General features: G+C 40.1%; 1 protein-coding gene across 2 annotated transcripts in view; it reads right to left on the reverse strand.

Annotated features, from left to right (window-relative positions):
* si:ch73-335l21.1 (insulin receptor substrate 1-B) overlaps window positions 1-14,674 on the reverse strand; it is a 44,353-nt gene that overhangs the window by 19,601 nt on the left and 10,078 nt on the right. Inside the window, exon 2 of one of the 2 annotated variants that reach the window (XM_052560351.1) lies at window positions 8,619-11,993. In XM_052560351.1, coding sequence (XP_052416311.1) covers window positions 8,619-11,993 — 3,375 coding nt within the window. The remainder of the gene's footprint in view (window positions 1-8,618; window positions 11,994-14,674) is intronic. The other variant, XM_052560352.1, reaches the window with a different exon arrangement.

Below are 14,674 nucleotides of genomic sequence, written 5' to 3' on the forward strand. Positions count from 1 at the left end.
GCAGGTGGAGCGGGGTCAGTATTACTGACAGATGTAGCGACTCTCTGAACATAGACACAATACCACAGACAAACATTGCATAACCACATCACTGGAATTAAACGAATGATTACAAATTACTATTATATACTACTAATATATACATAAAAAATAAACAAATATTATAAAAAATATATATATATTTAAATATAAATATATAATTATTTTTTATTTATTACCATATTATTTTTTAGGAGTAGTAGTAGTATTTATTATTATTATTTTTAAAGAAGGCAGCTACATTTGGGTACAAAAGTGCATATGTGTGTAAAAGTGGATTAGCGTTTAATATATTAAAATGTCATTGCAGCAAACGACCAAGGATATTACACACACACACACACACACACACTTGTGTGATGGTCTATAGGCTGATGAAGGATAGTGCTGTCGGTTTTGTAAGACACGTCAACAGATCTTAAATCTGAAACCTTCGTCGGAACGCCCAGTCTCTAATCTAAAACCCAAACATAACGGCTCCATTCATAGAGCAGCCACCAGATATACAGAAACACACACACACACACATTCAGATAGTTACCTGGACTGTAAGGAGATTTGAATCTTTAATCTTTTGATTAGGATTGCTGAGCCCTTCCACTTCACTCACATGCACAGACACCTAATTCAATATTTAAATCTTACGTTTATCAATTCTGTTCTAGTATATATATCGTATATACATAGACACATACACACACACATCACTGTAAAAAATGAATTATGGGTCTTGGAATGTCCATCCAAAAAATTTGGGTGATAATTAAAAATAATGTGTATATTTCATTAAACAAAATTGTGGTTCAGAAAATATTGAGGATTTTGAGATGTGTTTTTTTTTTTAAAGGAAATTTAAACAGTTTTTAGGCTTGGATTGAGGAACTGATTAAACAACACAAAACAAAACAAACAAAAAAATTAAGAAAGAATGCTACCGATTTATTTTAAGAGAATTAGCTTAATTTTGCAGTTTTATTTTGGAGGTGAATGTTAGTTCCCAGCATGCTTTGCATAGATATATAGGCTGGATATATGGAGAGTTAATTTTGAAATAAAATATTCTTTTATGTGTTTTGTTTTTTTGAGTGAAGGGAAACATCTCTTCGTGTTTAATGTTCAGTTATGTTTGACATTTGAAAGAGTTTCTGTTACGTTGAAGTTTCCATTGCAAAGTTCAATCGTTACCACTGTGCAGAAGAGTCGAGCTTATGGTTATGGACACTACACCTCTGAGACATTAAGCCTTGTTCAGTGAGCAATAGCTTTGCTAGTATTATTACCAGAATATCTCAAGTATTTTCCTACTCTAGCTGTCTGGCTGTAGACAGTCTTTTAAATGTATAAAATAACTCAAATACAAACAGGCCTCTCACAAAATCACAGACTTTTGCAAATCAATTAAAAATAAATTAGCAATACATTGTGTCATAGATTAATTAATTGAGGAGAATTTACATGATTTATTCAGATATATTAAATAAAAAAATCAAGCCTTAAAATTGATGTGTATAATATTGTTACCATAATTAAGTAGATAGCTCATTACATTTTTTACAGTACATATATATATTTTCCCCAAAAAATTATTTTATTAAAAGGTCTGTACTGTAACATTAGAGATGTATTTTTTTGTGTAATTTTTCATCAAGTTAATGCATCCTTACTGAAAAAAAATTCAATTGCTTCAAAAACAAACAAACAAACAAAAACAATATATATAATAACAAAAAAAATGAAGTTCTTCATTTAACTACCTCTCTATGACTTTTCTTTTTCTGAACACAAAAACAACATTAGGCAGAACGACAGACTCAGTCATCATTCATTTTTACTGTATGGAAAAAGATGAGAGACTGACTGTCGGTTCCTAATATTCTGTCTAACATCCTCTTGTGTGTTAAGAAGATGAAAAAGTGCATGCAACTCACAGCAATTAACATAATATGGTCAATGTAGCATTTGCTTTCTCTTTGTTTTTAATAAAGTGTTATTTCACATACTATTTTATAAATAGTAGACTATACTATGTATACCATGCCACATGCTGTACAGTGGTGCTCTATTCCAAACATAGTCTATGTTCAGATCACACCATAGAGCCACAGTGTTTACACTTTGTAGAGACGCCTACCACCAAGTGACTTATTTATGGATGTCCCAGCAAATAAAACCAGGATCGGAAAAATATTTTAACTTAAAAAAAAATACAGCACCTTCTAAAAGCTGTTGCCGGAGCAATTCTACAGCCCACATGTACACTCAAATTCCCATTCACTTTGCTATTCAAAGTATTCAAATGAACAACGAACCCATATTTTCTCAGGCCATAGAGCAGCTATATAGCCCAGGTGTGGGCTTTTCTACAGAAGCAGACACCTTTGTTCGTCTCTCTCAGCTACATCTGTCCTATAAGGACGTCCAATATTACCTTACCAAGCCCGTCCTACTTTCTGCCCTCCTGGACCAGCGCTACTTAACAACTATAGCTACAAAATATAGCACGTTTCATCTAAAATTAATCAGACTAACTATAAACCAAGGGCACCTCGCAGACTTCAGTTAAATCACAGTCATACAATATATGCTGATATAAAATACAAAATTCCTCTTTCTGAAGTGCGACAGCTTTTGCATCAAAGCACATTTGCAGTTGTCTGAGTAGCATATAATCCTACTCGGATTATTCCGTAGGAACTGTGTGTTCAAGAGAGATCTCCTGGCGTATTCGCTTGTCCGCTCCACAGGGTTTGTTGGGACATGGATTCCTACGGGAGCATACATTACTCCGCCCCGTGGACGTGCATAAATAACCACAGATTACCTACTGTCAACTTTAATCTCTCTCCGTCTCTCGCTGTATCTTTTTTTCCATGTCCCTTTCTCTCATGTATACCCATACTTTCCATCTCTCGCGTTCGCTTTCTGCCTGAGCGCTATCAAACCAGCTACAACCAGATTTGGTCCTTCAGGACTACTAGGCTTCTGGAGCTCTGACTCAGTCTTTACTGACTTGATTTTATGACAGCTGTCAGTAATAATATACTGATAATCATAGACAAGATTCTCAGATATATGAAGGTACGCAGTTCATCTGTAAGGGATGCTATAAATAAACTTGGAAAATGTTGACAGTGATAAACATACTGAGTCAGTTTCAAAAACTCAGCTGTGTTTGGCCATTCCATGGATTTATACATGTTCTGGATCACTGTCTGGTGTGTAGTGTTAAGAATCAGTGTTTATGAAAGTGGGATTACAGGTTATTTAAAGGAATATTCTGGGTTCAACAGAAGCTAAGATTAACTGAAAGCATTAGTGGCAAATTGCTGAAAATATATACAGTATCCTTCAAAAGTGTGGGACCAGTAAGATTTAAATAATAATAATAATAATACTTTTATTCAGTAAGATTGCATTAAACTGATTTAAAATTTCTATACAAGATTTTATTAATATTATATACGTTTTTTTTATATATATATACGCTGCTACTGAACTTGCGCTTCATCAAAGAATTCAGAAAATATCACATAAATAAAGATCCACATAAATATGAATCAGTACTGTTTCCGAGAAAAAAAGAAAGAAAAGTTACAGTTAGGTATATGGATGTTAACAGTGACAATTTAAAATGATTTAAAGCAGAAAAGTGATGCTTATTATTTTATAAATTCACTTACATTAATTCTTGTGTTAGAATATGGATAGTGTGTTTTTTGGGCTATACAATTTGTTTTATGCTTTTAGGAATTACATCATGATGGCAATATTGGATGCTTTTGTGTATTGGAAATAACTTCACAAAGAAATTCATCGTGTTAGCATTTATTGGTTACGTTTTGTGGTTACAGTGAGTACTTTAACATTTGCAAATTGCCCTCCTTACTGCAACTTTAAGTGTCTAAACTTTTTTGAATTGAATGATTAAATAAATAAATAACGATGGACAGGTTGAAAATAGTTTGTGTTAATCGACATGTTACCACAGTAGCTGATGATATAACTTAACATAAAACTGCTTTAAATATTTGGGCCTCAAAATCAGTGTAGCCAGATGTGGTTGGGTGTGCATGCACTTTCTCAACGCGAAGCATTAATTAAGTCCAAGAGTAGCATTTACAAGTATGCATAGGTTTCAGGGCACATGAGGGCACAACTGATGACATTCTTTGAATATCCAAACGTGTGCAAATAAGTGCAGACTGTGGTGGAAATATAAACTATGATCCAGTTAAGCAAAACCCCCATGAGCAGTTTAAAAAAAAAACATTATTACCCAACAATATCAGTGTAGGGGACCGTTACAAAACTCCTGAAGTGTCTCTGTGTTGTATTATGTGGTTATGGGATTTTATGTGTGGCATTAAGAGACTCAGCTTCACTTCAATTACCTCAGCTTCACTTCACCCATTTAGGTAAATGTTGTCTTGTGGTTGTGATATGGATGAATGATCTTTCTCACTCTCTCTTGTTAACACGCTGGCACAGTAGAGGAATTCACCTCCCTCGGTGCCAGTAGCTGCACTGCTCTAAATCCACTGCTCTCTACGGCAGGCTGAGATACACGTGGCACTACCACACAGCAAGAGACGGAGCCCTGCCAGAACTTCAAACAGTCTCAGTGTGTGCACGGGCTTGTAGGTGTGTGTTTGAGAGACTTTAAGCTGCATATATTAAGCGGCTGCCTTGCTGATAAGAGGTTACATACCCTCTCATGTACGTACTAGGAAAAAAGACTCTTCTATATACTATCCCAACTCTGCCATTCCTTTCACACTCAACTTTCTCTCCCACCACTTTCCTTGCATATCACAAGCTCTAATTCATCTCACTCTCTATTTTCTTTCCCTTGACTGCTAGTGGGAGTTTGGATGTGGTCAGTGAGACCCAATCTGGAGTCCTGCCAGGGAAACTGCTTTCATCGTTGTTCCCCCCCAAAAGCACTGAAGACTCAAACAAATGAACCCTGAAATCTTCATACAATTTCCTCAACTCCCACCAAACATGAAAACCTGATCCGACTCTGAGCTTCTGACTTTCCTTCCATCTTTTCTCCATCTGTCCGTCTCTCACTTTCTCTCTTGCACTCCCATTGTGCCATCTCTTTCTCACCCTTGTACTATCTATCTCTCCCTCCTCCTCCTCTCAATTGCTTTAATTGGGGACTTCCCATTCTACATTCTCTCCCAAAAATCTATTTTGGTCTGTGCTCGCTTACTCTACTCAGACAGAAACGTTTTATTAAAACGCAAGGGGAAAAAAACTGAGCAAGGGAGCGATGAGTTCAAGCCTACTGGAGCTGAAACACACACGCAAGGGCACAGACACACAAACACACACACACATACACGGCAGCCAGGGAGGAAAGCCACGAACAAAAGGATCATTTATTACATGCAGAAAAGGGGGGGTTGTGGTTGTGACCACGCTGGACCAGCGCAGTGTTGGCCCCTTCTCAACATTCACAGCCAGCTCGCTACCCCCCCCCAGCATCGATGCCATGCTGTCCACTAACTGCAAAAGACTCACTCACTGCTGCAAAGATAAGCCAGTATCTTTCTCTCTCCATTCTCTAATTTTCAATGCAACTTTACATTCTGTGATAACTTTATCTTTTGATTTAAGATCAGGCACCAAATCCGGGGCTGTTTTAGCAAGAAAATAAACGAGCGATTATCAGATTTCTGCGAACAATCATTGCAAGCTTTCTCTTATTCCACACCAGTCACTGTTTTCTTGCATAACATAAACTGAACACGGAGTTTCAGACATATGCGGTCAGCCTGCTCTGTCACTATTTGTAAAAAAAGACAATTTATTCAAACATCCCGTCACTGAATGGCAAACCCCAATCTAGCCACAAACCCATACATGCATTTTATGCACACAGAGGGAACTCAAATAGACAGTAACTCAAACAGAATGAAAATACTGTATTTAGCCATATACCCTGTCATTGTAAGCCTTCTATATACATAACTATTGAGGACTCTTTAATGTTTCAGCTCAAAGATAAACACTGGAAATTTTTAAAATACATTTAAAATGGTAAATCAAATTTGGGAGCCCGGGGAATGACAGAGGCGGCAGACAAAACCAATGGTTATGAGATTTGCGAAAGAGAACTTTCCATGGCTCTCTGATCAGTATTGTTGGCATTGTAATGCCTGGCAGACAGGTGACTCCTGTATCTAGAGGCACCAGGTGGATATGAATAAAGAACAAAAGTGAACCATGGCCTCATAAAGTTTTGTTATGGAACAGGCTGTACTCTGTTTCCAGTGTATCATAACAACCTGTTATTGACTAAAGTGGAATTAAAGCTGAGATAAAAACAGTGTAAATACAGCCACACGGGAAATCAGACACATGAGTCTGTCACTCTAGTAGGTGTGTTAAAGGTGTGCTTATATACAGTGCCCTCCACTATTATTGGCATCCTTGGTAAATATGAGCAAAAATGGCTGTGAAAATACATCTGCATTGTTTATCCTTTAAATCTTTCATTCAAAAAATTAACAAAACTCTAACATATCATTAAAGTTCGATACATTAACAATTGAAAGTGAGGAGAAAATTTCATGATGAAATAATTGTTTTTCAACTAATCAATGTTGGCCATAAATATTGGCACCCCTAGAAATTATTTTGTCTGAAACATCTCTGAAGTATATTACCATTGATATTAATTTTTTTTTAGCACACCAGGGTTACTAGGAGCATGAAATTGTCCAGGCATGGCTGCCTGTTCAAGAGGATTATAAATATGAGGAACACAAATACCCCTTTATCATCCGTCACAAGGAGTAAAACCAAAGAATATAGTTCTGATGTACCGAACAAGATTGTTGAGCTTCACAAAATAGAAAGTGTCTGTAAGAAAAGAGCTAAAGCATTGAAAATCCACATTTCCTCCATCAGGGTAATAATTAAGAAGTTCCAATCAACTAAAGATGTAATGTACAGTGAGTGGCCAAAGACTCTCCAATGATTACAGCAGAAGAATTGCAAAGATTAGCTGAGTCTTGGGGTCAGAAAGCCTTAAAAAACAAATAATCAAAGAGCCCCTACATCACCACATGTTGTTAAGGTGGGTTTAAAGAAAAATGATCCTTGCTCATCTAAAAACAAACTCCAGCATATTCAGCTGTTAGACACGACTGGAACTTTAAATGGCACTGGCTTCTATGGTCAGATGCAACAAAAAAAGTGCTTTTGAGCAGCAAACCCACCAGATGGATTTAGTACAAACAGGGACAAAAAGTACCTCATGTCCAGGGTTAAATATACTGCTGGATCTTTAATGTTGTGGGCCTGTTTTACTGTCAGAGGTCCTGGACGACACGTCATATTCAGATACATGGCATAATGTATTCAATCCAATACTGTACCAATAGAGGAAAATCTAAACCTGACTGCCTCCATTAGAAATCTTATAGTGGGCTGTGGTTGGATCTTCAATCAGGAATAATCCAAAATGAATATTAAAATCAACACAAAAATGGCTCACTGAGACAAAAAAATAAAGCTTGAAACCTATAGAAAATGAGTGAGGGGAACTGAAGAGAAGAAGCACCAACATGGAGCTGTGAATCTGAAGGATCTAGAAAGATTCACCATGAAGGAATGATCTCTTATCAGGTGTTCTCCAAACTCTTCAGGCATTAGATAACTCATTACAGGAGATAACTCAGTGCTGTTAAATTGGGAAAAGGATGTTGCAATAATTGGGTGCCAATAATTGTGGCCAACATGAAGTATTTTTTTTTTTTCACAATGAGATTTTCTCCCCACTTTCAATTGTTTTACTTAAATAAAAATGTAGAATTTTGTGTGTGTGTTTTTTTTTTTAATTAAAGATCCAAAGGATAAACAATGCAGAATTATTTTACAGCCACCTTTGCACATATTTACCAAAGGTGCCAACAATAGTGGAGGGCCCTGTATTACAGTTGTGCATATAAGTTTGCATGCTCCTGGCAGAATCTGCAAGATGTTTTTCATTTATTTAAAATAAAGAGGGATTATAAAAAAATATTTTTAATTGATTATTACAGACGAGCCATTTCACATAATTTATATTAATGTTCCACAAGACAAAATAATAACTGATTTTGCACAAATTATCATTTTAAATTTAAATCCCTTGGTTTCTATTGTGGTGTGTACATTTATGTTATGCATTTGGAAAATGCCTTTTCCCACAGTAACTTATCAGTTCAATTTTGCATTGATCAATGTCTGTATGTTTGTTGAAAAGTATACTTAAAACCAAAGTGGTGTGAACTTTAAAACAGGAAGACAGTGTAAATGTTATTATTTTATTTGTTATTATTTACTTGTGGGAAATATCCTGTGAAATATTCTGAAGAAAATAACTAAATAAAAAACAATATAGCTTTTTCTTCTGCAAGTGATTTATAAACTAAGGAGGTAAAAGGAGTATGCAAACTTATGCACTCAATTGTATGACAACTGTTCAGTGTGCTGAAGATATGATTAAACATTACACTGTATGTGAGATTCAGGATTTCATACTTTTTAGACTAAACTCATTTTGAGATTCAAACTGATCTTACCTGTACCTTCTTTACTGCTGCTACCTTGGTGTGTCCGCAGCTCCTCTGATTTGTAGAAGTCAATGCTAGCATACATGTTGAGGTTTGAAGCACTACCGCCTGAACCTCCAGCTCCTACAGAACCCCCTGCTGCTCCTCCGCCCAGCACAGAGGAAAAGATACGAGCGACAGGTGTGTGGACAGCTGCTTGCCCATCTGTGGCAGTGTGGGAGCTTTCCTTGTTAGCCAGGTCCAAGTCTATGTAATTGAGGCCCTGTTCCATGGAGGATATCTGTGAAACAGATAGACTGGGTAGTCCAGGGTTGATGTACTGAGATGAGATGTCCACTGAGCCACTGTTACCCCAAAGCATACCCTCAAAACCAAGCCGACGTACCACTTGGGTGTGATCAGGGAATGCAGAAGAAGATGATGTTGCAGAGCAAGTAAGAAGTGAGGAAGGAGCTTGGAACGTTTCAGAGCAGTGGCGTCGACGACCTTGAGGATCCGCTCTAATTACTTTAGCTCCATGATCTGGGTTTGGGACTTTGGCAAGTGGAAAGTCTAGTCCTAGTCCCAAACCAAGGGCTGGAACTACTGACTCAGTCTGGTCTGGCAAAGAGGCTTTTGGTGATGTAGGACTTAAGGTGCTGCCTGAGTTCAGGCTAAAGGCCATCTTTGTGTAGTCACCACATGCTGTGGGTGAGTCTCCTGGATGTGGCTCTGATACCTGCATGCTTTTTCTATGTCCCATCTCAGTCTCTGCATCATCATCATTTAGTACAGCAGATCTGTGCTCATCATGAGCTTTAGGGGCTGCTGCTGGCGTGACAGGAGGAGTGGGGAATGGGGGAAATCCAAGTGACGTGAGGGACAAAGGCGAGGGGGATGGGGAAACTCCTAGCTCCATATTGACATACTCGGAGGCAATTGATGGAGGGATGGGGGTGCAGGAGCTTTGCGAGAAAGGTGAGAACCCAGCAACACAAGAGGTAGGCCTGGGTAAGTTGCGGTGTGTACTGGGTGGAAGAGAAGCATCATGCCGAAATCCTCTGGGTCCATTACCTCCTGCCTTCAAATTGCTCTCACCCTTGAACTCAATACTGACATACTCCCCAGGGCTCTTAGGCTCAGGAGGAAGGGGTGTTTCACGGACTCTGGGTAAAGTGTTGGCTTTAGAGACATCTACAAACAGACTAAGGGGCCTGACCCTCTGACCAGGATGTCCTTGCTTTACCCTTCCAAACCCTTGCCTTTGCTGCAAGGGTCCTTTCTCAGCATCTTTTGCAGGAGTATTTGCTGCTGCTCCTCCTGACACTTGGACGGCTTTTTCTTCACCTTCACCTAGGCTCTCGCTGCTAGCAGAACTGGAGGAGTAGGAAGATGATGAAAGGGACAGGTGTCGACCAACAGGTGGTTCCTGATGCTTGGAATTGCTATTACCTAGCCCCCTACCTCCACCCAGACCTCGACCACCATTAACCAAATGCTTCCCTCTTCCTGGCCCTTCCTCAAAGCGTGTTGAACTATTGTGTTTGTAGGAGCGGGGTAGAGAATAGTAAGAATATACCATCTTAGGTGGAGGCTGCTGAGAATGCTGGTCGGATTGAGTGTGGGGTTCAGCTGGTGGTGGGGTACTATTGGCAGAGCGGGCGCTGATAGGTGACATATTCATGTAGTCGCTGCCAGTTCGGCTGTCAGCACTACTGCTGCCAACCCAGGCAGTAGGGACCCCTCGTTGGTCTGGTGAACAGCTACTGTTGGGAGACATCATCATGTAGCCATCTGTGCCAGAAGGTGGTGGACGGATCTGCCGTGGGGGTGAAATACTATTATTGGGGGTCATGGCCATGTAGTCATCAGCAGACTTTGAGTCTGGATCTGAAACTGCTACTGAGAGGGAATGAGAAAGGGATACTGGGGGAGATGTAACTCCTGGCAACATGGACATGTAGCCATTATCCACTGGTCCATTAGCTCCTCCGATGACATCAGGGACACCCGTTTCACCACTACCAGCATCACTTTTAAGCTCTGCAGCTACCTCCAAGTATCCTGTTGTGCTTGCTGACGCTCCAGAATCCTGCCTTGGTCCAAAGGATTCTCGGCTGGATGTGTGAGTCATAATTGCATAGTCGTCCTCTTCAACAGCTTCCTCCCCAGCTCGAAGGTGTGGTGCAAGTCTCTCCAAGGACATGGGTGGCAGGGAAGCCCGCTTACTCATTATCCTGCGCTCAGCTTCACATTCTCTGCTAGAGGAGCGCCTCAGAACTCTCCTGGTTTGTGGTAATACATTTTGGCCTGGCTGAGGTTTGGATGCTCCTCTCTGACTCATTAGGATGTAGTTGGATGCTTCATCCCCAACAGAATGCCCGCCTGAGCTGCCGGCAGGCCTTGCATGCTTTGTTGGGGTTAGCAGAGAGTGCTCTCCGGGGCTGGAGCCGTATTCATCTGAGGAACCGTAGTCACTAAGAGAACCACAGACAGAGGTCTGTCGGAGAGGTATTTGACTGTACATGTTACCATTACCATCCACACCACTGCTGCTTGTCCCAGTTTCTACTGCACAAAACTCAGATCCATGTACTGAGCCAGAAGGCAGGCTTGGTGCAGATGTAGGGGCAGGGGTTGAGGTGGATCTCATCAGCGCATGCTGTGCATTGACTGGGGTTGGAGCACGAACAGATGTTGATCTCAGTATTGGGGTATTGGAACATGACCCATTAGTCGTGGGACTTGAGCATGATGCAATCCCTCCAGCAGCTGCACCACCTCCATCATCAACTTTTCCACCATCACTGGACGTTCGTGTTCGGGGAAAGCTGTGGCGAGAGGTTGGAGAAGTGCTATTACAGCCTCCAGTAATCCCTGGTGGTTCGGTCCGTGGGCGTCTTGTGAATCCAACCTGGCTGGGTGGAGGATTGGCATGATGTCGTCGAGAGGGAACACTAATAGGATTTGATGCAGTGGTACCACCTCCTGCTCCAGCGGCAGCTGACTGAGACTTGCTACGCTGGCGAAACTCCTCACTCAGGGCCTTCATGGCTTCCAGCAGAGTCTCATGCATATTCTGTGCTACCACAGAATCTTCCACTTGCATCCAGAACTCTCCAGGGCCAGTTACTGCAGAGCGACCCACCTCCACAAAGAAGAAGTTTTCAGAATGACCACAACGCCTCACATTCATAAGCTGGAGCACAATAGCCGCTGCATCAGAGTTCAGCTTGACAAAGTTGACTGTCTTTTCAGTCAGGCAAAGTCGGTAGATGCCAACAAGGTTCTTGGCTTGGCCCAGACCTTTAGGCCAAACTTTTACTTGCCAGACTTCCTTGAAGGCGGGACCAGGGGATGGTACACCATAATCTCCCCCATTCGCACTGTCACAGAGTGCTTTACCTACAGAGAGAAAGAAAACAAACATGTCAGTTTAACCTTATTAACTATTTACCATATTTACCTTATAAACCTTAAGGTTAATTTAGCAACCCATCTTATAAACTAAAAGTAAGCACATCTTAATAAAGATATTTAAATAAAAACGCATAATGTTTAAATAATCTACAAGTAACTAACAATCTTTTTGTAATTCATGTTATGCATCATGTAACACCAATGATAATGTGAATGTGATCAAAACACAATTTAGTAAATATAGGCCAATACGCTTAATCTTAAAAATGTCTGAGTAAGCAGAGAGCTTTATATTTAAAAACTATAAGTGGTTTTGTTATACAAAGTGCAAACAAGGAGGACAAAGGTCACTGATAAAGACTCAAGTCAATAGGCCATAAGTAATAAACTGCAAATGAACACTTGATACTCATAGGAGATGTACTAATGGTCATCAGCCAACAGTCAGTATTGCAGTGTGTGCAATGTCTGGAATAAGCGCTTGTACTGCATCTTGGCCACACCAACAAGCTTGCCACACAGTCGTTCCAAATGTGCAAACAGCCAGAGAAATGCCTCACAGAACCCTTCCGCCCCTAAACGCCACCCTTATGAGGTCATTAGCATTTTGCATAAAGCACCTGCAAATATTTAAAACAGCTTGCATTGTTCATATGATGCCTTAGGCAAGTCAGAGACAGGGCCTCTTTATTGTGAAGTACAGACATAAAGATTTAAGATTAAGGAAACATACTATTAAGTATCATACAAGCATTTGGTTTTAAACAAAGATACAGATGCATAATCAAGGGTTGAGGCATTATGAGAACAATGTGGTTGGCAGTGCCAAATTTTCTTCAGTACAATTTATTTTCTTTAGAAAAAAACTTGACATTGCAGCCATTAGCTTGGTTATGTCACGGTTGGTAAAACCGTTGTCTCTGCTAATCACTATGTGGATGGAGTTTTTTGTCTCTCTCGTCAACACTGATTGTTTCATGTGGGCGTCTCCGTTAATTGTTCATCAGCCACAGTTGCCACTCATTACCTACTCAGTACTTATTGCCCTGTCTGTCATCTTGTGTTTTTTGGATCGTTGTTTGAAGCTCACTGTTGTATGCCTGGTTTCTCATTCCTGTTTCCTCTCCTCGCTGGATCTTCACACCTCTGGAACCCCATCCACTCCACTCACATCGGATCACTCATCTCAGTTCCTGCATCACGCTCTCCTGTTGCCTCACCTCATCGCCACTTCCTGGACACCTGTGACATTATCTCTCTATGCTCCATTTGTCCCTGCTGTTACCACTATACACTTGTGTGCTTCAATAAATCTACTATTGCTACTTTCAATTGCTTCCTCACCCTCATTGCTGTTACAGGTTACTTCTTGTTTTTTCCTACCGAGAAAGCATGCATTTTCAATTCCTTTCTCCTCTCTGCAGGATACATTCACCCTCATGTGCTTTTAACAATTCCTTTGTTTGTTCTCTGAAAGGTAAGGCATGAAGCACGTGGTTAATAACAAAATGTGTAATAACAAAATGTTACAGCGTGCAAATCAGTCGACAGATTGACCAGGTGTTCACTGTTAATAAAGGCTCTCTTTCTCTCACTCTCTATTAGTACAAGAGCTGGCAAATTACTACAACCAACAGTTCTATGAAAACACACAAGATGTTCATAATTCTGCAGAAACTCGTTCTTTAAGTCTGTTTCAAATTCAAAGGCTTTTCCTGATCTGCCACAGCTTGCCTGCCCCCCAAAACTGCTTGCCGAAATCATTACGCTCTAGTATTTGCCTAAATCCTGCTTAGTTAGGATAATAGTACCAACTGTATCCACACCCCACCATCGTATGTAAAATACTCTACCAGTATTATATAATTCATATTTATGTTTATGAAACTAAACATAGTCAGATTGTTAGTGTCCTGGCAAATAAGAGCATGTTAGAAAATGCTCTGGAGTATGTGTACATCATTATTCCCAGTCTCTTGCTGTGAATCTGAGAATCACAATGTTTCCAACACAAATGAGAGAATTACAACCATATGCACAAAAAGCACACCAAGCACGCGGAAGAAGGGAGACCCTCCTTTGCGGTCTGACCAACATATCCATTGCCCTTTCCAGAATATTTCTGTTGTGGTCACAAAATTGCGTGTATTATTTTTTCCGCTCTTTCACTTAAACTTCAGAATGAGCAGCTTCATTTCAAAGGTGGTTTCCCCCACTGCATGTGTGTGATTTTGTGATGTGGGCCCCCCTGAATGCTTGTGTCAACTTAAGGGAGGCTGGAAGCCTGCATTAGATGAGTCATAGACAAAGCCACACTCGACTTTTTAATGACTCTTCTTAAAATGCATGGCTTTTTTTGACATAAGACCATGCTAAAACTTCACCCCTCAACACCACATTCTGTTTTGATCAAATCCCTCTCTTTGATATTGTGATAAATAAATCATATCTGAACACGATCAACATTTTAACAGCTACTTCGAGCAACTGTGCATCCTGCGCCAGAATGGGAGGGAAATGCACGCATCACTCTGTGCAGCAACTGGCTGCTGATCTCGTGAGAACAGCATTTCACAGAACATCTACAATTACGAGGGCCTTGCTAAACTGTAGCGTGATGTTTTCAAAAAACACAACAGCAGGCTCATACATAAATCAACATTTTA

Source organism: Carassius gibelio, chromosome B7 (genome assembly GCF_023724105.1).
Source record: "Carassius gibelio isolate Cgi1373 ecotype wild population from Czech Republic chromosome B7, carGib1.2-hapl.c, whole genome shotgun sequence".
NCBI classification, from domain to species: Eukaryota; Metazoa; Chordata; class Actinopteri; order Cypriniformes; family Cyprinidae; genus Carassius; species Carassius gibelio.